Raw genomic sequence first — 26,274 nt, 5'->3', positions numbered from 1 at the left:
GACCGGTGTCGGGGAGGGAGGGTAACACCGACCGGTGTCGGGGGGGGGGGGGGTAACACCGACCGGTGTCGGGGAGGGAGGGTAACACCGACCGGTGTCGGGGAGGGAGGGTAACACCGACCGGTGTCGGGGGGGGGGGGGTAACACCGACCGGTGTCGGGGAGGGAGGGTAACACCGACCGGTGTCGGGGAGGGAGGGTAACACCGACCGGTGTCGGGGAGGGGGGGGGGGAGGGAGGGTAACACCGACCGGTGTCGGGGAGGGAGGGTAACACCGACCGGTGTCGGGGAGGGAGGGTAACACCGACCGGTGTCGGGGGGGAGGGAGGGTAACACCGACCGGTGTCGGGGAGGGAGGGTAACACCGACCGGTGTCGGGGAGGGAGGGTAACACCGACCGGTGTCGGGGAGGGAGGGTAACACCGACCGGTGTCGGGGGGGGGGGGGGTAACACCGACCGGTGTCGGGGAGGGAGGGTAACACCGACCGGTGTCGGGGAGGGAGGGTAACACCGACCGGTGTCGGGGGGGGGGGGGTAACACCGACCGGTGTCGGGGGGGGGGGGGGGGGGAGGGAGGGTAACACCGACCGGTGTCGGGGAGGGAGGGTAACACCGACCGGTGTCGGGGGGGAGGGAGGGTAACACCGACCGGTGTCGGGGAGGGAGGGTAACACCGACCGGTGTCGGGGAGGGAGGGTAACACCGACCGGTGTCGGGGGGGAGGGAGGGTAACACCGACCGGTGTCGGGGAGGGAGGGTAACACCGACCGGTGTCGGGGAGGGAGGGTAACACCGACCGGTGTCGGGGGGGGGGGGGTAACACCGACCGGTGTCGGGGAGGGAGGGTAACACCGACCGGTGTCGGGGAGGGAGGGTAACACCGACCGGTGTCGGGGGGGGGGGGGGGGGGGGTTAGCTTCGTGGGGGGTGGGTTCACGTGAAGAAGTGCAGGCTCATCGTCTCCTGGGACCCGCCGTCGGCCCCTGAAGCTTTTCCAATGGTCCGTCGCCCCGGTTCCCCCGCGGTGTTCCTCCTTCACGCCGCTGAAGCCAAGAGGGCTGTTTCCACTAGTTTCAAATCGTTTCAAATCGTTTCACAACGTTGCGATTCATTTTTCACTTTAAAGCCTCATGCGACTCGTTACGCGAAATTGTTAATTATTGACGCAAGAGCTCTTCAGGACACCTGATATGTGCCGCTGCGGCCCAAGGGGTCAACAGTGTGTTGGAAGAGAACATTAATCATACGCGGATATATAAATATATATATATTTTTTACCCTCAGAAGCCTAGATAATTGTCCCTCTGGGTTTGATTCGTGCTGTCTTGCGTCCGCGCTGGTTTTCGTCAGTCGTGCATCCATCTCTCTCCCCCAACTACTGCTGGTCTCCCAGACCCTGATGGGGGTCACCCTCTATCAACAACGTGATGCTCAGCAGAACACAACACAGCTACGCCTCTCTAACAGGCCCGCCCTCCATCTGCTCCTCCACACACACACACTCAAACATTTCTGCCTTGTGTGTAAACACTTCTTGCTCCTCAGTGCACATGTCCCATGTTGAACTGGGGAGAATTGCCCACACACACGCACACACTCACAAAGAGTTAAATTACAGGAACAGGAACGTGGATATGACCCTGACCCCTCTGCAGGTGTCTAGCTCAATGTGTGTGTGTGGTCCTATTTCAGAATGTTTTATTCACAAAATCACTCATGACGTTCACAGATTTGCCTCACAACAAGACATTTTATTCGTCGACCACTTTTGTATAATGTTTCTGATTTTTCTATTCACAAAGGCAGAAAGATGGCGGTAACAGATTTGCCTAACAACAATAATAATATTACATCTAACTTGTGGAGCCCTTTTCTAAACACACAACCCCCTCTCCCCGGCGGCAGGAAGCTGCTGCAGTCCCTGGGCCGTCCCGAGGTCCACATGGCTCTGGAGGTGACCATCGTCAGCGGGTCGGGCCAGCAGCACGCCGGCTGCCTTCTGCTGACCTCCGACGTGCTGTTTGTGGTCAGCCTCAGCGAGGACACCCAGCAGCAGGCCTTCCCCATCACCGAGGTACAGTCACTGGGCCTGGCTGGTGTAGCGGCTCCTCCGGTGGGGGGTGGGGGGGGTGGGGGGGGGGGGCTAAAAGAGCCGCTTTATCACATGCTCTCGTATAGGGCTGCTGGCTGGCTGGCTTTCATTGGCCTGTGTGGAGGGAAACCAGTATGTGTCGATAGATTGTTGAGATTGTTGCTTTTATCTATACTTTTGCTTCTTTAACACTTTTTAACACACACCACTAAGAGAAAATACTGAAATCGATTCGAGCTTGTGTGGGGGCGTTAACCTGAACCAAATTTGATGTCCAATAACTGTACTTTTCAAGACTTGTTGAACCTGCTTTAATAAACTCTATGTGTTGGTGTCACTGCAGGTGGAGTGCAGACAGGAGCTGGGAGAGCCCGGCCAGCTGATCCTCAGCTTACAGCAGCAGACCGTGAGCAGCGACACTGAGGTGAGTCCTGCTTTAAAGACTCATTCATTCCTGTGGACAAAGTGTGTAGCAGATTGGACTCGTTGCTGTGATGCAACTAAAGTGAACCAGGTTGAGACTTGAGACCGTTTAAACATTCATTATTTAGCAGGTCAAGTGCTACATACTGTCCCCTCACAGAAATGAAGAGGGCGGGGTTACCGACCTCTACGTAGCTCATTAAGTGGAGGCCACTCCAGGGAGCGGGGGCCTTCTCCTCACTAAAGGGACATCTCTCACCCCCACCTCCCCCCAGGGCGACAGCGTGCGCGAGCGTCTCTCGGAGCAGCAGTACCAGCGGCTGGTCGACTACGTCACGCGCGCCTCCAACTACCTGTCTCCGTCGGGGGTCTCGCTCCAGCTGCAGCCCCCCGTGACCCTGGCGCAGCCGCCGCCCTCGCCCACCAAGTCCTACCGCTACCTGGTGGAGCCCGCCTCCGCCGCCGTGTTCACCAGCAAGTTCACCGCCGTCAAGAACAAGGCCCTGCGTGTGGGCTTCCATTGACCCGCTCCGTTCTGTGAAGGGAGAGGGGGGAAAAAGAATCACCGTTATTTGTGTAAAAGGGAAAAATAATTTTATGATACCACGTAACTACCCGGTTTATGCACTAGTGTGTCGGAGAAGAGTTGTTGTTCTACAGTCTGTTTTTACGATTAGACGCATATTTTCACATGTTTGCCTTTTCAGTGAGATATTTTCTACTGTATGTGCCCTGTGTGTGTTTACGTTGTCCTTGCACCGGCCGCTTGTCTCGTGCCTATCCAAGTGCAATATTCTACAGAAGTGCAGAGCCGTTCGAGAAAGATGCGTTGCCATCCGTTAACCAAAATGTCTAAAACATCACATTTACGCCAACCCCCTTAATGATGCAAAAAATAAAATATATATACCTGTTGTGAGTACTAAGGCCACATGCTAAATGCAAGGTACTGCATACTTTTTATAAACACTATTGTAGATTATGTATGTAGATCGATTATAATATATTGTATTAACACTGTAATAAAATCAGTAACAAATGCACATGATATGGTCTCAATTGTTTACCCTATTGTTTAGTAGTATGTAAAGTAGGTATAATAACAACAAGTATTGTCATACTGGATCAATTACTAAATATGTGCTCATATGCTCCCGTGCTGGTGACTCAGCGTAAAGAGAGGCAAAGAAGTCATTAAACCAATCCCCCTCACCGACCATTTCACCTCCTGCCAACCAAAAGATCTTAAGTCTGGAAACTGTTGATGATGGCAGTCATCACATGATGAAACGTTATACTAAATAGGATGGAGACCAGTGCAAAGTGGTGTCTTAAGTCTGAGACAAATACAACAGAGCCTGAGTCTGTTGAGGTGAAAAGCATTGCAGGATGTAAGGCTACCTCAGCTGGAGGGATGAGCGCGAGGAATGCTTGGGACTGCGTCGGCTGACCAATGAGTCGATGCTGCTCCTGGAGGAGGAGGAGTCTAGCAGGAGAGAACAAACAAAAAATAAATCAATGTGAGGGATGATTTGTCTTCGCATTTTTCCACAATAGTATTTGGGTGAAGTCATGTTGACTACAAACTTTAAAATTTGTTTTGTTATCTTTTTAATCGCAAAACCTAAATGTAATCGTAATGGAAGAAAGTTATTCGTCCATCCTAGATAGTGTGCTGTTGTGTATGTAGTATAGTGTACATATCTAAAGCATGGAAGGCAGACAGGCTGACTCTGGGTGAATGGGGCCTTTTACTCTCTTTCTCTTCATGTTTTTTCTGAACAATCACGTTGCTGTAGTCGTGGCTCTGCAAGTACTTAATTGGTGAACTTAAAAAGACCAGCACTTGGTGCGGTAAGCATTGTGAAAGTGTCTGGAAAGGTTTCAAATCAGCCTGATCATGTTTAATAGACAATAAATGTTTTATTTCGCTAGTTTAATTATCGCCCAGGTCGCCTATGCCAATCGCCGGCCCTGGGTATAACACATTCATCACAATCCTCTCCTGGGTGCTTCATTCACTCACGCAAATGACTAATCTTCAGTAAAATATCTCCCTATTTCTAACATCAAAGCTCACAAAATAATATCTTGACGTTTCGCAAAGGTATCACAAGGTCCCTGCCGGTTCCCATCCCTATGAACAATTACATAATTCATATCCGTAATATTAAAACCATGGTCATTTATTGTAAATAAGATATTATTTAAGAAGAGATGTATGCCATATGCCTAAATATACATGATTACACATAATATAAACATACAAAAGATCGATTAGTGTATAAGGGTATATACACTAATGTGTATGGCTTTCGGGAAAGTTTCTCCAAGCAGCCCTGGTGAGCATTCGTCCAGAGGCCTGCGTCAAAGCCCCTCCTCACTCCGCAGGCGCGCCAACATCAGGGCCCTGACTTCCTGCACAGTACATTGGCACCTAATGAACGGGGTAGCAGTGCTGTGGCAGTCAGAGCCGTATATGATCTGGGTCTTCTGTCATCAAGCCGGAGCATTGAGTCCCAGATCAGGCTCCCGGGTCCCCCTCCTGGACTATACAAAGGGCTTTGGTTGAATGTAATGTGACTTTTTACATGTTTTCCAGGATATAAACCAAAAGGAGTTGTTGCTGGATGAAGTTAAGCGTGATGAATGATGCCAAATGTGATCTATATTATGCCCTGTGAGACAAGGGTATTACATTTGTGTGTGTGTGTGTGCGTATAATTACAATTGCAGGCAATGAGCTCATGCCCTCTGTTTTACTTCAAGTCCTTTTTCTAAAATACACACTCAAGTCTCTTCTGTATTGGTCTCTCTCTAGTATTTAAGCTCCTGGTTAGATCCCTGTGTGTTTTGCCGTGTGTGCGTGCGTGCGTGTGCATGCGTGCGTGTGTGTGTGTGTGTTTTGGCACGCGCACACCCGCGCGCGCGTACGCGCACGCGCGTGTGTGTGTGTGTGTGTGTGTGTGTGTGTGTGTGTGTGTGTGTGTGTGTGTGTGTGTGTGTGTGTGTGTGTGTTTTTTGGCACGCGTGTGTGTGTGTCTGTGTGTGCGTGCGTGTGTGTCTGTGTGTACCTGAGGCCGTGGTGGAGCATGATGTGTTCTCCTGCTGACCCTTTCTCCTGGGCTGTAGCTCCTCTTCAGTTCTCTTCAGCGCCCTCATGTACTTGGAGTAGGACCACGACAACTGAGGAGAGCAGACACCATGACACACACACGCACGCACACACACACATACACCCACCACGCAGACCCACACACACACACACCACACAAAACAAAAACAAAGGCACACATACACACACACCATCACACACACAAACACACACACACACACACACACACACAGATCAGCCGTTACAACAGCGTAGATGTTTCTGCTTCTTCTCTGGTGTCAACGGGGAGGATGGGCTCAAGGCTACTTGTATAAAATAAACTAATGGCTCATCAAGGTTATGGTTCAACTTTCATCGTTTTGTCAAAAAGCATTGGTTAGTTGTGTGTGAGGGGAAGAGGGGGGGGGGGGGGGCTAGGCCTGTCCTCCCTGATAAATATCCCGGTGTCGTGGGCGCACCTGGAGCCGTCCGTTACCCGGCCCGCCGTTAAACACAGACAACGGCTGTTTGCGCTGAGAAGCCATTGCAAAGGTCAACGCGGCGGAAGATTTGGCCGTGTGTGTGTGTGTGTCTTCATGTGTTTGTGTTCATGTCTGTGTCTGTTTATGTTTTAATGCATGCTTGTGTGTGTGTTAATGTGTGTGTGTGTGTGTGTGTGTGTGTGTGTGTGTGTGTGTGTGTGTGTGTGTGTGTGTGTGTGTGTGTGTGTGTGTGTGTGTGTGTGTGTGTGTGTGTGTTAATGTGTGTTTTTTAATGTGTGCCTGTGTGTGTTAATGTGTGTGTGCCTGTGTGTGTGCCTGTGTGTGTGCGTGCGTGCGTGCGTGCGTGCGTGCGTGCGTGCGTGCGTGCGTGCGTGCGTGCGTGCGTGCGTGCGTGCGTACCTGCTGCCTGGGAAATTGAAGCGCTTGGCTCAAGTCGGTCAGCCGGTCCTCTTTGTCACCGTCCGACTTGTCGTCTTCCTCCTCAACGTCGTCCTCCTCCTCCTCGTCCTCTGTTGAACTCGGCTGTCTCTCCTGCACAGCGGGGAGAAAATGACCTCACGTCACATTCATTCACTATTTTATTTTTGTACCGTTTTCTCTTTCATTACTAAATAACAGCAAGATAGAAAATAATGTTTATTCTATGTATGATGTATCATAATGACTCCATTAAAACCTCTTATCTAAAACGTTTCTCATAAATTAAACACGTCCATTCAAGAATCAATCAATCCAGGGAAGCTTACTCGTATAAATGGTTTTATTGCGGTCCGCTTCCAACTGTCGTCTGAAAATGATATAACTATAACTGCACTTCCAGCTCCGGCCACTAGAGGCCGCCAAAGGGACACCGTGCACGGTGCAGGGTGACGTTGTAAGATGGCATTCTCCCGACGGTACCTGTGCGTTCTTCTGCTCCAACTTGGCCTGCCTCCTCCTGCGTCGCTGCAGGCTGGCTCTGTGTTTCTGCTCCTGCTCCTCCAGCACGGAGTGGAGCTGCTCCTCACGGACGCTGCTCCTCAGAGCCTGGAAGTCTGGCCACAGCTTCAGTAGTTCGGAGCACACGGACATCTGCACACGCACGTGTAAATACACCCAAATATATCAATAGATACACACACGCACCAAACTGAAGCAAGTATACACGCACACCAACAGATATAAATACACAGAAATTAATATACAGATGCACAAAAAACACACAGACAGGAATAAATACATATACCCACACAGAAATAAATACAAACACACACAAACACGTAAATAAATAGACACAAACAAAGACACAGATACACACGGTGTACCTGAGCCTCCCTGAAGATGTAGGGGCCCAGCGTCTTGCGCATCTCCAGGATGCTGCAGGCCTGCCCGGGGGGGATGTCTATCTGCAGGGCGGGGGGCACGCTGGAGCTGATGAAGCAGCTGATGATGTTGGACACCTTCCTCTGGATGGTCGCTTCATCACTGTGGGAGTGACACAGGTCCTGTATCGAAGGAGAGACACACAGAGAGACAGGGAGAAAGAGACAGGGGGGGGGGAGAGAGAGAGACAGAGACAGAGACACAGAAACAGAGACAGAGACAGAGACAGAGACAGAGACAGAGACAGAGAGAGAGAGAGAGAGAGAGAGAGAGAGAGAGACAGAGAGAGAGAGAGAGAGAGACAGAGAGAGAGAGAGGGGTCTTTCTATGACTATTGTCTCTATAGGGCTCCATACAAATACAATTATGTCAAACTAGGTCAGATTAATAGTAGCCTATAAATATAACACACACACACACACACACACACACACACACACACACACACACACACACACACACACACACACACACACACACGCGCGCGCGCACACTCCTCAAACCTAAGTCTGATGGTTGGATTGCATCTAGGAGAAAATCGTCCTTTTTGTATCATGCACTGCATTTACCGTCCAATAGGTGGCGGTAGCCCCCCTGAACTTGTTTCCGCACCTGGTAAATGTAAATGTTGTTAAATCCAATCGAATTCGAGTGGTTGCCAGCCGTGTGACCTCACCTTGTACTTCTGGACCTCCAGCCAGAAGAGCACATCGTTCTCCAGGAAGTTCCCATGTAGGGCGGCGAAGCGCCGGAAGTGTCCGCAGGACGTGGGGCTGAGGAGCACCCGGCGCAGGACCAGGATCTCCTTGGAGGAACTCATCCACAGGCCTGAGCTGGACTGCCACACACAGGGGGCCAGGGAGGGGGTCGTTGTGTTACTGCTGAATAGTGTGGGTGGCCGCTTTGGGATTTCATGTCAGAGGCTCTCCTGTGAGGTTGTATTTGTTAGTAACATACACCCTTTTTATTCGATGAGTTCAACAACAGATGTTGAACTTTAAATAACAGGTACATTTAAAAAAAAGTACATTTAAAGGGTGGGCAAACCATTGTTTTAGCAGGAGAACCTGCTAAACATTAGAACAATGATATCCCGTTCGAAAAATGTACTCTGTTGAGGATACACTGCTCGTTAAAGGAGGAAGAACAAGATAAGTTGTAAGAACGAAATAGAAAATAACATAGAGAGCGGTAGAGGTATGAACAACGCTGCCTGCCCAAGGATCTAACACATTAAAAAATGTCAAAGGGAAAAATGCAGTCTATGTCGTGCAGATGTCCTTCAGGTCGGGTCTCAAAGGTAAACCAAGTATTCCAAGTGAAGAAATGACTCCCCCATTTTAATCTCAATGAAAAATGTTCCATGAAAAGAAAACACAATCACAAAGACAGACAATCAGGCAGCAATCATCTCCTCAGCCCCACTAGTCACCGATGCATGTGTTTATTCACTTCACGGTGACGTCTGTGGACGGCCGGTTTGGCAGAAGCCACCGTCTTCCACGGTCCAAGTCAAGTCTCCGGTCTCCAAAGCACCGTGACTCCGGTCTCTACCGCTCTAGCGCTACGGATCCATTAGAAGCTCAGAGGATGCCCGGATGGATTCGGGTCCGCGGACGCTCCTATCATTTTTTATCTCTAATTAATTTTAGAGACAGGGCTGGGGCTCCCACTCTCCCAGGGGGCTGGTCAACATAAGACCATCAAGATGGCGGTTCAGCAGCGTCTGCGCTCAGATCTCAAGATGGTGCCAAGACGGGAGACAAGAAGCGCCAGCGAAGCCGGGATCATGTTCAGAGTCTCCGGCCAAATAGTGAGCCGCTGGAGCCAAGGAGTCCGCGGGTCTGAGTCTCACCTGCTGGGGAGGCCCGCACCGTCCTCAGGACAATTCAGTCAAATAACTAAAACGAGCCAGAGTACGAAGAACAGACGAAGAAGATAAAAGAAAAGGTAGGGTTTGGAGGTAGAGTTTCTCCTTACCTTCCTGGATGCTCTCTTCTTTTTGTGGTTATCCCGCTCTGAAGGCCCGGCAGCTGCCTGGAGCTAACGCACACACATGCACACGTGCACACGCACACATGCACACACACACACACACACATTCACCACATGCACACACATGCACAAACACACACAGTACACACAAGCACACATACAGTACACAGACGCACAAAAATACACACACACACACACACATACACACACAGTACACACACAGTACACACAGGCGCACACAAATACACACACAGACACAGTAGAAGCGAAGCAGTGGACAGTATAAAAGGTGAGGTTAGTCAGGGACAGTAGACCTCTGACATCTGAGCCCGCTGTCCTCTTTGGTCGACCACGGTAACTAACGCAAAACTCCTTCGCTGCTCCACTCATCCACCCTCCTGTCCTCCAACCTCTATACCTAGCAGGTGTAGCTGTCTAACCTATCCCCCTCGCTCTCGCTCTCGGGGTAATTGTGAGTAGTATGCGTGCGGGCGGGCGTGCGTGCCTGGGTCTCGCCGTCCTCCACCCTTCACCTTTCTTTCACCCTACACCTACTTTTCCACCCGCCGCCTCCTCCTTGCGCGTAACACTAAACTCTGTGGGACTCATTAGCTAGCAGGCGCCTCACTGTGTCCAAACAAGCTCCACTCGATAACATAATGACGCCGAGCAGCGGCCGTGTTTGTCCGCTCTTTATGCGTTAGCCACTAATGAGGGTGTCAGTTGACAGCAATGTTGTAACACCGGTTCAAAATGTGAGCAGAAATCTACAAATGGCGTACCTTGTCGTTCTGTCTTTCAATGAATTCTTCGGTGGCCAGGAAAAGAGGCAGCCATGTTTGTTCAATATGGGTCCTGACGATGGCCTGGATCTCCCCGACCAGAGTGTCCGACAGACACTCCCGCTTTAACCTCTCTTGTCCCCCTGCACGGTGTAATATCTATACACACACACACAGAATGACGTTATGTTTGCATTCAGATTCAAGGTTGTTTTAGTGTTAATGCACACGTGCACTTGCATCTGGAATGAACAGTGTTGAAAGATGTCTTGAGTGACAGGGTGAGGACAGCCTTGGGTTCTGTCCGAACGGCATTGGAAAGCACACAGGGAAAAATCAGAGGAGCGGAGATAGGAGAGGTGAGGAGAGGGGAAGAAAGAGGAGGAGGATGAGAGGAGAGGAGATAGGAGAGGAGAGGAGAGCAGTTGAGGAGAGCAGTTGAGGAGAAGAGAGGAGAGATGAGGGGGGAAATCAATGAGGAGAGGGGAGAGAGGGGAGAGAGGAAAGGGGAAAATAATCCAGCTGTGCTCTCTGTCACTCTGGAAATCACCGGATTCCCTCCATCACCACCATCTGCTTTCTCTTTGTACTTTTTTTGTTAATTTACACTCCTTTCATTCTCCCTCTTTCTCTGTGTCATATTTCTCTCACTAAGTCTCTCTCTCAGCCTTCTCTCTCAAACAAACACACACACACACACGTTACTGATTGTATACATGTTTGAAATGAGAAGCAGCCGCTGCAGCAGAGATGGGCGGGTGGGGACGGCGGAGGGAAGTGGGGGCTCACTGTTCCACTTAAAGACTGATGGATGGAGCGGCCACAGGGTCGAGGCAGTGGAGCTGTCAGGTGCCTCCTCCACCCAAACCAAGGCCAGACAGAAAACACACAAAGGATTCCCAGACGATCCCAGGCATCCCGACTGACTTGGAACCGGTAGACTCGTGGCAGTGTAGGTGATGGCCACCCTGCAGCCGTTGTTCGTTTGAAGCATAGAAGTATATATATAGGTATTCATCGATATAAATATCATAGTTTCTTTGTTATTCTTTGACTAAAGCACAGCAGCATCAGCTTGTGTTGGCCGAAGAAGATACAGATTCACGCAGGCAGCGAAGAGTTGACTTTGTGATAAAGGTCTCTGAGACACTTGATGTTGCGGCTGTTAGCCCAGTGGGTCACACAGAGACATAAGCCACTAGATACACACAACTTTCAGCTACCGTCCGGAGTTGGGCACAGTGCCAAACCCATCAAGTAATCCAAGAATAATCCGGACACCGGACCCTCGGCTATAAATATCAGGTGGTTTTATCCAGCTGACACCGGAGCAGGCACACCTTTGTCCAAAACCCTATCTTAATCCAGCCCATTTTAAACTTGTAGAGCTGTCTCTACAATCCTTCATATGTTTCTGTTGACTCTTTCCCTATTTCCATGTCGCTCACTCCTGTCCCTCGACGACAGACGAAAGAACAGAATGCGACTCGCCTCGTTCCGCTGGACCGCTGTAGCCGGGCTGTCGGGTCCCAGGAAGTACTTCCTGTTGAGGTATTTGTCTGCGATTTCAGATGACCTCCACTCTCGGGTCACCTTGTCTCGGTGAGAAGTCCGTCTGTACTGTTCCAGGTCCAGCCAGCAGCGCAGGTGAATGCTGTGGAAACACACGAAACAAACACACAAACAAACACACGTGCACACACACACAAACACACACACACACACATATATTTACCAACACATCAGAGTCACGCCAGCTGGGTCCGACATCTGACAACAATCTTTGAGACTAGACGATCTCCGGTTAAACAATAATCCAATCAGAGAGGCTCATGCATGTCACGAATGTAGATAGACCATGATGACCCAACGTTTGATGGATCCAGAAATGAACTACGATTAAAGTGCCTGAAAGCTCCCTGACAGCCAAAGCAGGCTTGTCTCACCAGGGGTCTCTCTTTGTCAAATTAAAGTATTGCAGGCTGCTCATCCCCACCTGGCCTCCTGCTGCTCCAGAAAGGAGTTGAAATGCTGGATCTCCCGGCTGCTGCGGAGCAGGGAGCCCAGACGGTAACCACGGTAACGCGGCAAGACCTTGGCCCATGGGTTGGGCTGCATTGGGGGGCCCGCGGAGGGTGGAGGGGTAGGGCAGGGAGATGAGGGGGGCCGGGCCTGCTGTAATTGATGGAGGAGGAGAAGAAGAGAGAGAGGGGACGAATGACCGAAAGAATTTGTGAAGCAAAGAAAAAATATAAATATTTCACCAAACGAAAAGATGGAAAGGAAATAAAGAATGACGAACAAATGTTTGAATGGAAGGATGAAAAAGTAACAATTTGAACCAATTGAACAAGGACAAAGGAGAGACATAAGCGGCAGATGCAGCCAGTCTACCCCTCAGTACAAATCAAAGCCTAACGCTCACCTCCCTCAGTCTGAGCTGTGTCTCCTCATGCAGGACCTGCAGCTCCCTGAACTCTGCATTGTCCAGCTGACGCACCTTCTCCTGCACACACACCTGGGGCACGCACACAAACACACACACACACACAAACACACTTAATGAAATGTGTATATATAACGTAGACTTAAATCTAATATTCAATGGTTTTCCATGGGAATGAACATGAATGAACCGTGATTAAACTTGAATAATTAAATTGAACTACATTTAGTGAGCTTATGTGATGCTTTATACCTTAAAGATAAACGTTGAATAAAAATGTATTCCCTAAAGAAGTCTCATTCCACGAGAATCCCCTCCATGCTGATAGTTATCTGAACATTCCAGGGCTGAATTGAACGGAATTCCCATGCAATTTGGTGGTTTCAAACAACCCAATTTAATGACGCAGATCTAGAATTACATGTGTGCATTCTCCTGAAATTCCCATAACTTCATATGGAACATTACCACAGAGTACCAGACATTTTTGCCTCTTTGGGATCATACTTAAATCCAGGCAAATAACAAAGGGCTGATCCACATCCTCATGACCTCAACTAGTACACCTCAGTACACCGGTCAGGGACTGACGCCCTGATCCTGAGGGGCTGTATGGGTCTGGTACGACGGGGGGTCTCTGGTGTGTAGGAGCTACCGTCCGGTAGGACAGGGGGTCTCTGGTGTGTAGGAGCTACTGTCCGGTAGGACAGGGGGTCTCTGGTGTGTAGGAGCTAACAGGGTCTGGTAGGACAGGGGGTCTCTGGTGTGTAGGAGCTACTGTCCGGTAGGACAGGGGGTCTCTGGTGTGTAGGAGCTACCGTCCGGTAGGACAGGGGGTCTCTGGTGTGTAGGAGCTAACAGGGTCTGGTAGGACAGGGGGTCTCTGGTGTGTAGGAGCTAACAGGGTCTGGTAGGACAGGGGGTCTCTGGTGTGTAGGAGCTAACAGGGTCTGGTAGGACAGGGGGTCTCTGGTGTGTAGGAGCTAACAGGGTCTGGTAGGACAGGGGGTCTCTGGTGTGTAGGAGCTAACAGGGTCTGGTAGGACAGGGGGTCTCTGGTGTGTAGGAGCTAACAGGGTCTGGTAGGACAGGGGGTCTCTGGTGTGTAGGAGCTAACAGGGTCTGGTAGGACAGGGGGTCTCTGGTGTGTAGGAGCTAACAGGGTCTGGTAGGACAGGGTGTGTCTGGTGTGTATTAGCTAACAGGGTCTGGTAGGACAGGGGGTGTCTGGTGTGTGTTAGCTACCGTCTGGTAGGACAGCGTGTCTCTGGTGACCAGCAGGGTCCAGGGCTCCAGAAGCAGGTCCAGGATGTGCTCCTCTACCTGGTCGAAGAGCTCTTCGAAGGCGGGCCGCAGACACTCGTACACCCCCAGCCTCTGGTCCTCCGCCACGCCCACGGACGCCCACGCCGAGCCGCTCAGGAACCTCGAGAACAGATGCTGGTGCAAGGTAGAAGATTACTGTCAATTTCATCATTGCCATCACCATGGTTACCACAACATTGCTAACTGATGAAAAATGACATCTGGTAAGACACCCCTTGGTTCTTTGATTTGGTTTGTACATTGATTTACATTGGATAACTCCCTCTACAGACTAAACAAGTGCTATTGCATGCATAACTTCTTATTTGCTGATATGGTAACATGGTCAGTTTCTGATTAAGAATTGCTGGGACACACCTGTACCTTCACTTATTGAGACTGAATTGAACAGGCGTCATTTTTAAACGGCGGGGTCTACTCTATTGCACCATGTTCATTGGTTAAAACATTTGAGACACATTCACACCTACAGGCAGCCTCCACCATGTGTTGAGACACAATGGGTGTACATGGTTCTTAAAAGGGTGTTGGCGACACGGAAACAAGCAGGTAGCCATGTTGGGAAAAGCCAAACGATTTTATACATTATAGGATTTGGTGTGATGATACAAATGCTAACTAACATAACGCCTTTCATTAGGGGGAGGGGGAGCAGTCTCTCTACGTGCAAAGATAATTAAAGAGGCTGTAGACTAGCTTTAAAACTGAGCTATAATTTGAGTGGGATGGTGAGAAATAGTCCAGGCATCCGTCAGATCTTAGCGACTGAAATGCTCTTGGAGATTATCTTTTCTGGTTCACTATGCCTGCCTTCGAATTTAGACTACTCCTAGCTTATTTGTCTATTCAGGGCATCTCTTCCCTGATTGGTTCAGAGTATCTCAATCGCACACACACTGTTATCATCTCAATGGCAGACAAACATATGGAGGAAGGGAGCAGGGAGGGTGTGTGTGTGTGTGTGTGTGTGTGTGTGTGTGTGTGTGTGTGTGTGTGTGTGTGTGTGTGTGTGTGTGTGTGTGTGTGTGTGTGTGTGACATGGTGAGAGTAAGGACGGATAATGACGTTGACCTGCTTGTTGTTCAAACAGCAAGAGTGATGAAGCGCCACTGCTCTGACAACATTCCCCTAGAAACCAAACCCCAGCCTGCCGTTCCTCTTCCCCTGTCACCCATCTCTTCATTCTCCTCCTCCTCCTCCATCCTCCTACCTCTCTGTGTTCACTGACACCTCTGCCGTCACTCAATGTTGCTTACGCACTCAATACGCACACAGCATGGCATACGGTTTTGTACATGTAATGAGCCGAACAAAGTAGGGTAGGAGTGTGTGTGTGTGTGTGTGTGTGTGTGTGTGTGTGTGTGTGTGTGTGTGTGTGTGTGTGTGTGTGTGTGTGTGTGTGTGTGTGCGCGCGCGTGGGTGTATATGTGTGTGTTTGTGTGAGTGAGTGAGTATGTGTGCGTGCGTGCGTGAGTGAGTGAGTGTATGTGTGCATGCGTGCGTGCGTGCGAGTGTGTGTCTGACCTGTGCTTGTCTCTGTACTGTGTATGGGTCCAGACTGTCCTGGTAGAACAGCTGGTGGTATCGCTGCAGGTCACTCCAGAAATGGACAGCGTTCTCCCAGAGCTGAGAACAATAAGCATGTGATGTAATGAGAGGCTTCGTTAAGCTTTATACAAGTCTGGTGTTCTAGTCTACACTCTGTTTCCTCCTGTTTGGCTACTCTTTGGGCTTGTAGTTTAATACCGGAACCATCTTTGTAGTCCTGCGGCCAGCGCGGAATGTAAAGTCCTGAATATGCTTTGAAGAACATAAAAAAGCACTCTAACCAACATATGAATTGTTCTTTCCTACTTCAAATTGGCAATACATAGATACAGTACAAATGTAATCATGTAAAGACTCTGGTGCAAACAAAATAGGGGTCCTAAGCTTTCTTACTTGGTTTCCAGAGTCTTCACAGAAGTGGGTGAAGTAGAGTCCAGCGTGGGAGTCTGCGTGGAGGGCCTGTAGCATTCGCTCCATGCTTGTACTGGGGAAACACTAACCAAACACACACAACCCACTGCCATCAGGAACCTGTTTGCACCATTCAAACTTATTTTTTTCTAGGTTGTATTTGCTTTATTGAAGTCTATTTGTAAAAACTCTCAAGGGGCCACCTTTTCTAGGGGCCTTTCATGTGTGTAAATATGTGACTCTCTCTCAGTCTCTCTCTCCGTCTCTCTTCCTACCCTGTTTCCGACGACGGTGTTATTTTTTAATGGATTTATTTATTTATTTATTGTTGCTACGGTATACCTGTGTATTGGCAGACAGACAGGTGGCAGGACAGGGTATCGGCTGAGCTGTGATAGAGAGGGGGCAGGGCCAACACTCTATTGGTAACAGAGGGAAGGCTCACCTCTCTTTCCGTGCATGGCCCTTGGAGAGCGGCAGGCCCCTCGCTGTCTTCCTGGGTCCACTGGGACATCCAGAACCTGGGGGCCCTGGGGAGATGGACCACCCAATGAAACACAGCATACCATTAATGAGGGTTTGGTTATAAACCTACTTTAGTATTAATGTAACACATGAGATTTGGTTGATGTATTTAATTGTCATTAGCAGTTTTAAGGAAAAGCAATACCAGTTTAGCTACTCGAGGGAAAACACATAGCCAGGGTCTTCTTTTTAGCATAGAATCTAATTCAAAGGGTTTTAAAAAAATGCATCCAAAAACCTTTGGATGCCTGTGTGCGAAATGGTACCAATCGTTTTGGAGACTGGCTCGGGAACACAAATGTCATTGAAAGGTTTGAAAACTGCCATCAGGGGCTGAGCTATGAAGTTACCAACCCGGATTAATATTAAGAGAAAAGAATCCTTCAATAAGAATAATAAATTAATAAATTAATAAATTGGAGTATGAAAGCACTTTTCTTAGAAGTACCCGACACCTTACAAGAAAACAGACAACCTTTGAAAGAATAGAAAAAGAGAAAGGAGGGAAAATACAAGTTGAAAGTGATTAACCAGGTATCTGTAGAATGGGCTTACATGACGCAAATAAATACCTCTATATTTAAATGGAGAGGATGCTAATTAATTTCCGAGTGCAGAGTAATCTCTTAATGAAACACTGTGGCACCCGATAGTCGGACTCTGGTTCCTTCCTACCAGTAGCATAGGAGCGCCTCGGTGAGACGAGGTTGAACCTGGCGCAGTTTCTCCTCTGTCCAGCAGGGGGGAGTGGTGAGCCCCAGTCGAAAGAGCAGCTCTGCATTGAGGCTGCACTGGCTGCTGCTCTGCATGTATCGACTTCTCATCAGCACCAAATGTCTGCCTCACAGGACATCATGATTATTACACTATACACTGCAGTCAAATATACAATGTAATCCAAAAATATATGCAAGCTTTAATATCAAGTCACAGGATAGGAGATTTGAGGTACATTTTCACTTCATAGTTAATAATAGCAAGGCGAATCCAATGAATATTGCATGTGTTGGGTTCGGTACTGTTTTTTGGGGATGGGGATGTTTTGGTCTTCTGTACCTGTCCTTCCTCTCCCAGTGCTGGGTACTGGTCAGCCGCTCAATGTCCATCCACAGATGGAAGACTCTCTCACCAGGAGTGTCCCGCAGGAATTCCTTGAACTCATCCAGGCCCTGCCGGCCGCCATGGAGACGGGCGCCCTGGCAACAAATGTCAAAGACGTTTTTCTTGGCTAAGTCCTCGTACCCTTCCTCCATATTTTCCTTATCCTCTTCATCCTCTTCTACTACTATCTCCTCCTCCACTTCCTGCTCCTCGTCCTCTTCACCCTCCTCCAAAATCAAAAAGTCCTCCAGGTACAGTATCCGATCCGGCCTCTGGGCTGACAGGGTCTGGTCAGCTGGAAGGTCATCATGGGTTAGGGGTGAGGTAAACAAGGAGGGGAGGGTGGATGGAGTTTTCGGGCCCCCCACTTCATCCGGACCATAGTCGTGGGAGGCTGGTGGCGTTGAAAGGCATCGGTGCATGGACTCTGAATGTGGGAAAGGTAGAGAGGGGACGTTAAGGTGCGGAAATCATTTGACAGGCAAACCAAAAACTCATCATAGCAGAGCAGGATTGATGTGGTGGAGCCTGTAGGGCCCCTGAGAGGCTCTTTGTCCAGCTCACCGTCCCCTCTGCTGGTGGGGGGTCTCGGGTCGGACAGGGAGCCCCTAAATGAGTGGTCATCCATCTTCCGCACACGGGGGCCCGGCTCCCATTGAGAGAGCAGTTTGGCTAGTCTGGGGGACACAGTGGAGCTCTCGTTCAGCTCATGCTAACTATCTATATTTCTATTTGATTATTATGTGAAAATGTGTTGTTGTTCTGTATGTTTGTGTATATGTATAATGTAAACTAACATGCAAGAGCCATAAGATTAATTTAATATAAGAAATTTGGGTGATCACTCATAACTCTGTGAGGGCTCCAACACTTATGACCTTGCAACAAATTTATTATTCAGTATTCCAGGTTAACAGAAACCATTCAAAACAATTCAGAGGGACTAAGATGTATACACCTTAGTAACAGCCGATTGTCTCTTCCTTGATAAGAACGTGAGACGAGAATGCTGCACATGCATAAAATAGTGTGAGTATCACTAACTTTGCTTTGCATCGGCTTCTCAACAAGTTTCTGTGTGTTGAAACAACAATAGTTGGTGTGTTTTCCCCACCTGTATTCAAAGTAGCAATCACTTTGAACAAACAATGGCAAACGCTCTGCTATGATCCACGGGAGTCCCTGCATTTTGTCCAGGAACTGAAAGAGTCAAATAAAAATACCATTTTCTTTTAATCCCAGCATCCAACAATATAGTTCATTTCCCATCCTGAAAGAATGAGTTATCTGTGTTTAAATATGAAGGTTTCATAAAAGACCTATAATAGGATGTTTGTTGACAAGGGCTATTTAAGACCCTATTTAGTGTTTCTAAAGTGATCCCCCTCGAAAATGTCCACTCATCTTTTTTTTTTTTTCCTATAATGAAGTTAACCAATGTAATGGAGGTTTCAACAAAAACTGTAAGGGGGGCTGATAGTTTGAATGAAAAAGAGAAAACAGTCAAATGACCATCTGAAAATTCTCTTGCAACATATATTAACCGTGAATGTACAGTATGATGCAACCGTGTTCAACCATTAACATCCTGGAAGTCCCCAGTTCCCAAGTCAAGTCAAAGTCAAGACAAAAGTCAAGTCGAAAATCCTTGTGACATGGCAGGCACGGAATACGTAGAAGGTTATAAACCGTTGCAGATCTAACCAAATTTACATCTTATTTGGGGCTTAGGGCAAAGGCCAAGTCCTAGAGTCGCACTTGGTGGTGGAGCGGAACTCACGTGGACGGTGTAGTTGTTGTCTACGAGGGACCCGCTGAAGGCCAACAAGGCTTGGTCCTCTGACAGCCCGCTGGACGTCCTCTCCTGCAGTACGGACGAGATCCTCCGGGAGACAAGCTCAGCGGCTCCCGTCTCAACCTCAAACAGACCGCTGTCCTGGTTGTAGGACAGGGCCACTGGGAACGACTGGATACACACAAACGCAGACAGGTGTACACACACACACACACACACACACACACACACACACACACACACACACACACACACACACACACACACACACACACACACACACACACACACACACGTAGAATAGTTTAGCGGCGACAAAAACAATTCGTTCGTTTATATAAAAATAATTATTTGCGTCCGTACATAGAGGGATCCCAGAGACCATAAGGGAGCTTGGTTAGGGGACATGTCACATGACGAGAAAACAGTCTGGTCCGTATATCAACTTACCGTCAAGCTCAGGAAGTCATTGAAGAAGTGGACTAGTGTGTCATCAGTGGCCAGGTAGTGCTCCTTTATACACAAAATAGTCACAGCACTGTAGGATTATCTTTTACAGATATTGCAGTATAATAATATTATAGTCTAAGAAACAAACTTGCTCAAAATGTCCTTCAAATACTCACAACATTGTCCGCCGTAATAAAAGGAGGGTCTAAAATAAGGGGCAGAAAACTGAAGTGAGATTTCAAATGATCTAAAGTAATTAGCCGTCTGAGAAACGGTTACCAAGATTACCCTTACCTGTTGCAACTTGTCCACATATTCTTGACCTGACAAATAGTCGGATAATTTGTCCCGATATCGGCATTGTAGTTTAGAGACAAGTAAAATAAAAAGTGCCGTTGGACACCTTTCCTTCAGAGCCCCGCCAGAGTCAGAGTGTAATTACGGACACATTGCAGGTTGCTATGGAGGTAGACTCATGTTCAAAACACACAGGCTAGTAAACGTTTAACGAGAGCACCAGGGACAGAAACTCGGAAAAACCCTAATCTCCTGTTCGTCATAGTCCATAAAGAAAACACGTTTGTCTCATTTCATTTTATTTTATTTATAAAAAGCAACTACCTTAAAAGTTTAATAGTGATGGTGCAACCCCATTAAATCAACGTCACACGGTGACGTGTGAGTGAGGTGACATATTTTGCTGTTCATGTTAAGGTGTTTGCTGAAACCACTAGATGGCCAGTGGGGCCGAGCTCTCTGAGTGGCCAACGACGTGCGTCGCGACGTAGGTCGCATTGGTCGCGACGAAGTCTGTTTTGATTTGCATGTTATTAACGTTTTTTTTGCGACAGTTGATGTACCAGAAAGCCATGCTCTCTGGCGAAAGCTATACCTACAGCTCTTTATTGCTAATATTGTTTGAATATTTTTCTATTGAAGTACAGTTTAAATGATGAAATCGTTGGTCTATCAGTATCAATAAAATATATTAGTTGTAATTTGGGGCATATTCAAATAATGTATTTTATATATTATAGCCTATTTGTTTTGTTAAAAGTCATTAAGCCTAATAACGTATATTAAGCACAAAGTTCTTCGTTATAGAGTGATAAACATAAATATAAGTGCAATTATATGAAGCCAATGCCACAGTGGTACCACCGGTAGTCATGCTAGGTTAGTTATCATGAAGGCCAGAGTTTGATTCTCTCCACGGACGGTCATATTATTGCTCTTTTAGTCAAACTTATTGACGCAATCGGCCTCTTTCATTTTAACATTTTGGTATGTTTTAGTACGATGGTATGATAATTATACGACGTAATGACGGGCTGCGACGCCTGGCTGGTATCGGCTGGCTGGCTGCGACGACAGGCCCGGCCGTCTTCCGCTGGCCACTGGCCGCTGGCTGCGGCTGGCAGCTGGCTCTGGCAGGCTGACCGACTAGGTCGCGACCATAAAAGCGTCGCAACCCTTTTGGCTGCAAATAGGTCGCAACCAACCAGAAGTATGGCTGAATGAGCGACCTGTGGCAGCCAGCCATTGTCACCATGGCTGCTACCATAACCAAAAGCCTATGTTATCTGCTAACATCTCATTGAACAGAATACATGTACGTGCGTCAGTGTAATAAAAACGTACATACAATAATATATAGCTTATATTGAGAGACCAATAGGCCTTTTTATAATATATATAAATAGGCCTATTGGTCTATCCATCTATAATTAATTTTAAATTAACTTTGTAATACAGTGATGTGTACGAATTTGTATTGATTATATTGTATAGCCTATTGGTTTGTTAAATGTCCAAGACTAATAAAATATCCTATGAAGAAAGATATAGTATAATATACTTTGATATAAGTGTAGCAATACTCAACACAAAAGCCACAGTGCACTGTAAGTGGTAGTAATGCTAGGTTAGTAATCAAGGGGTGTGTTTGATTCTCTCCGCGGTGAAATAGATCTTTGCTCTTTTAGTCAAACTTACTGACGCAAATCGGCCTCTTACATTTTAACATTTTAGTAGGATTTAGTACGATGGTATGATATTATACGACGTAATGACGGGCTGCGAGCCTGCGACACTGGCTGGTGTCGGTTGGCTGGCTGCGACGACAGACCAGCCACTGGCTGCCGCTGGCCGCTGACTGCGGCTGGCAGCTGGCTCTAGCAGGCTGACCGACTAGGTTGCGACCATAAAAGCGTTGCGACCCTTTTGGCGGCAAATAGGTCGCAACCAACCAGAGGTATGACTGAATGAGCGACCTGTGGCAGCCAGCCATTGTCACCATGGCTGCTACCATAACCAAAAGCCTAAATGTTAGCATCTCATTGAACAGAATAAATATACGTGCGTCAGTATCTTAAAAAAATATTAAAAAAATATATATATACCTAGCTTAGATATTGATAGACCAATAGGCCTTTTTATAATGTATATAAATAAATAGGCCTATTGGTCTATCCATCTATATTCAATTAATTTTGAATTAACTTTGTAATACAGTGATGTTTACAATATTTATATTGATTATATTGTATAGCCTATTGGTTTGATAAATGTCAAAGACTAATAAAATATCCTATGAAGAAATTTATAGTGTAATATACTTTGATATAAGTGTAACAAAACAAATAAAAACTCTATTTCACAGACCCAATACCGTAAAAAAAAAAGTATGAATAAATACATAATGTGTCACGAATCATGATAGTCAAGTATTCAAATGTATAAACCAAAGAACAAAATATGAAAATTGAAATTAAAGTAAAAAAAATTTAAGTGTCAATAATAATAGTAGGCTATAGTAATAGCATAAATGCACAATTTAAAGGGGGCCAGTGACTATACAAATCTATAGTTTATAAAAAAAAGTGTGTGTAAAGTGGCCCAATCATCAAGTATGTATGCTAACTCAGAATGTTTTGCAGCCAACAGACCAAAAACAAAAACTGTAATATACTCTGATATACAGCATATGATAGAATCCAACCATTTTCCATATTATAGGCACTATGTATTCCTGGGACCAGGGAGCACAATTCAGGAAGGTGGAATGAATAAATACGCACGTTTTGCCAAGGCCGAAGTTTGACTAAAAGAGCAACAAACGATCTGACCGTGGAGAGAATCAATCACGCAACCCCTTGATTACTACCATAGCATCACTACCACTTACACCACTGTGGCTTTTTTGTTAAATACTGTTACACTGACGACCAATAAAAAACAACAGTGTTACCCCTTATGGTTTTTTTCATGACGACCAAAGAAAAACGACAGTGTCACCCCTCATGTTTCATTTGATAAAAACGACAGTGTTACCCCCTTTGTTTTAATTGATAAATATCGACAGTGGTTTTTCATATCGACCAATAAAAAATGACGTTTTTTTTCATGATGACCAATAAAAAACAACAGTGTTACCCCTTATGTTTTTTTTCATGACGACCAATAAAAAACGACAGTGTGACCCCTTGTGTTTTTTTTTCATGACGACCAATAAAAAACAACAGTGTTTCCCCTTGTGTTTTTTTTCATGACGACCAATAAAAAACAACAGTGTCGTCATGTTTTTTTTCATGACGACCAATAAAAAACAACAGTGTTACCCCTTGTGGTTTTTTTCACGACGACCAATAAAAAACAACAGTATTACCCCTTATGTTTTTTTTCATGACGACCAATAAAAAACAACAGTGTTACCCCTTATGTTTATTTTCGTGACGACCAAAAAACAACAAGTGTTACCCCCTATGTTTTATTTGATAAATATCGACAGTGTTACCCCTTATGTTTTTTTCCCATGATGACTGATGAAAAACAACAGTGTTACCCCTTGTGGTTTTTTTCATGACGACCAATAAAAAACAACAGTATTACCCCTTATGTTTTTTCATGACGACCAATAAAAAACAACAGTGTTACCCCTTGTGGTTTTTTTCATGACGACCAATAAAAAACAACAGTATTACCCCTTATGTTTTTTTTCATGACGACCAATAAAAAACAACAGTGTTACCCCTTATGTTTATTTTCATGAAGACCAAAGAAAAACAACAGTGTTACCCCCTATGTTTAATTTGATAAATATCAACAGTGTTACCCCTTATGTTTTTTTCCCATGACGACCAATAAAAAACGACAGTGTTACCCCTTATGTTTTTTTTCCTGACGACCAATAAAAAACAACAGTGTTACCCCTTATGTATTTTTTCATGACGACCAATAAAAAACAACAGTGTTACCCCTTATGTTTATTTTCATGACGTCCAATAAAAAAACAACAGTGTTACCCCTTGTGTTTTTTTTCATGACGACCAATAAAAAACAACAGTGTTACCCCTTATGTATTTTTTCATGACGACCAATAAAAATCAACAGTGTCACCCCTTATGTTTATTTTCATGACGACCAACAAAAAACAACAGTGTTACCCCTTGTGTTTTTTTTCATGACGACCAATAAAAAACGACAGTGTTACCCCTTGTGGTTTTTTTCATGACGACCAACAAAAAACAACAGTATTACCCCTTATGTTTTTTTTCATGACGGCCAATAAAAAACAACAGTGTTAACCCTTATGTTTATTTTCATGACGACCAAAGAAAAACAACAGTGTTACCCCCTATGTTTTATTTGATAAATATCAACAGTGTTACCCCTTATGTTTTTTTCCCATGACGACCAATAAAAAACGACAGTGTTACCCCTTATGTTTTTTTTCATGACGACCAATAAAAAACAACAGTGTTACCCCTTATGTTTATTTTCATGACGACCAAAGAAAAACAACAGTGTTACCCCCTATGTTTTATTTGATAAATATCGACAGTGTTACCACTTATGTTTTTTTCCCATGATGACTGATGAAAAACAACAGTGATACCCCTTATATTTTATTTGAGAAGGACAATTTTATTTATTTTTTTATATGTTTTTTTGCATTACGACCGATAAAATACGACAGTGTTACCCCTTATATTTTATTTGACAAAGACAACAAAGTTACCCATGATGTTTTTTTTCATGGCGACCAATAAAAAACAACAGTATTACCCCTCATGTTTTTATTCATGACGACCAATAAAAAAACAACAGCGTTACCCCTTATGTTTTTTTTCATGACGACCAACAAAAAACAACAGTGTAACCCCTTATGTTTTTTTTCATGACGACCAATAAAAAACGACAGTGTTACCCCTTGTGTTTTTTTTTCATGACGACCAATAAAAAACAACAGTGTTAACCCTTATGTTTATTTTCATGACGACCAAAGAAAAACAACAGTGTTACCCCCTATGTTTTATTTGATAAATATCAACAGTGTTACCCCTTATGTTTTTTTCCTATGACGACCAATAAAAAACGACAGTGTTACCCCTTATATTTTATTTGAGAAGGACAATTTTGACCAATAAAATACGAGAGTGTTACCCCTTATATTTTATTTGACAAAGACAACAAAGTTACCCATTGTGTTTCTTTCATGACGACCAATAAAAAACAACAGTATTACCCCTTATGTTTTTATTCATGACGACCAATAAAAAAACAACAGTGTTACCCCTTATGTTTTTTTTCATGACGACCAAGAAAAAACGACAGTGTTACCCCCTATGTTTTAATTGATAAATGTCGACAGTGTTACCCATTATGTTTTTTTTCATGACGACCAATAAAAAATGACAGTGTTACCCCTTAGGTTTTTTTTTATGATGACCAATAAAAAACAACTGTGTTACCCCTTATGTTTTTTTTCATGACGACCAATGAAAAACAACAGTGTTACCCCTTATGGGTTTTTTCATGACGACCAATAAAAAACAACAGTGTTACCCCCTATGTTTTATTTGATAAATATCGACAGTGTTACCCCTTATGTTTTTTTCCCATGATGACTGATGAAAAACAACAGTGATACCCCTTATATTTTATTTGAGAAGGACAATTTTGACCAATAAAATACGAGAGTGTTACCCCTTATATTTTATTTGACAAAGACAACAAAGTTACCCATTATGTTTCTTTCATGACGACCAATAAAAAACAACAGTATTACCCCTTATGTTTTTATTCATGACGACCAATAAAAAAACAACAGTGTTACCCCTTATGTTTTTTTTCATGACGACCAAGAAAAAACGACAGTGTTACCCCCTATGTTTTAATTGATAAATGTCGACAGTGTTACCCATTATGTTTTTTTTCATGACGACCAATAAAAAATGACAGTGTTACCCCTTAGGTTTTTTTTTATGATGACCAATAAAAAACAACAGTGTTACCCCTTATGTTTTTTTTCATGACGACCAATGAAAAACAACAGTGTTACCCCTTATGGGTTTTTTCATGACGACCAATAAAGAACAACAGTGTTACCCCTTATGTTTTTTTTCATGACGACAAATG

General features: G+C 45.7%; 2 protein-coding genes across 6 annotated transcripts in view; one reads left to right on the top strand and one right to left on the bottom strand.

Moving 5' to 3' along the window:
- LOC132468221 (intermembrane lipid transfer protein VPS13B-like) overlaps window positions 1–3,559 on the top strand; it is a 325,476-nt gene extending 321,917 nt beyond the window's left edge. For all 5 annotated transcript variants that reach the window (XM_060065938.1, XM_060065939.1, XM_060065937.1 and 2 more), the window contains exons 66-68: window positions 1,907–2,075; window positions 2,437–2,517; window positions 2,792–3,559. In XM_060065938.1, the coding sequence (XP_059921921.1) occupies window positions 1,907–2,075; window positions 2,437–2,517; window positions 2,792–3,040 (499 nt within the window). In that variant the 3' untranslated portion in view covers window positions 3,041–3,559. The remainder of the gene's footprint in view (window positions 1–1,906; window positions 2,076–2,436; window positions 2,518–2,791) is intronic.
- Window positions 2,389–20,307, bottom strand: LOC132468239 (regulator of G-protein signaling 22). The gene is made up of 24 exons (XM_060065966.1): window positions 20,149–20,307; window positions 20,031–20,059; window positions 19,855–19,917; window positions 19,390–19,575; window positions 18,724–18,809; window positions 18,174–18,286; window positions 17,565–18,036; window positions 17,184–17,345; window positions 16,429–16,513; window positions 15,966–16,067; window positions 15,549–15,650; window positions 13,944–14,138; window positions 12,678–12,770; window positions 12,249–12,427; window positions 11,744–11,906; window positions 10,253–10,411; window positions 9,456–9,518; window positions 8,152–8,313; window positions 7,418–7,597; window positions 7,014–7,184; window positions 6,513–6,644; window positions 5,591–5,702; window positions 3,918–4,002; window positions 2,389–3,051 (listed from the first exon to the last, which is right to left on the bottom strand). Exons 1-24 carry the CDS (start codon window positions 20,213–20,215, stop codon window positions 3,006–3,008), a joined length of 3,207 nt encoding a protein of 1,068 aa, XP_059921949.1. The 5' UTR covers window positions 20,216–20,307; the 3' UTR covers window positions 2,389–3,005.
- Between the last annotated feature and the right edge of the window lie 5,967 nt (window positions 20,308–26,274).

Source organism: Gadus macrocephalus, chromosome 11 (genome assembly GCF_031168955.1).
Source record: "Gadus macrocephalus chromosome 11, ASM3116895v1".
Lineage (NCBI taxonomy): Eukaryota > Metazoa > Chordata > Actinopteri > Gadiformes > Gadidae > Gadus > Gadus macrocephalus.
Note: the sequence above shows the minus strand (reverse complement) of the source record. Positions and strands in the feature narration are given on the sequence as shown.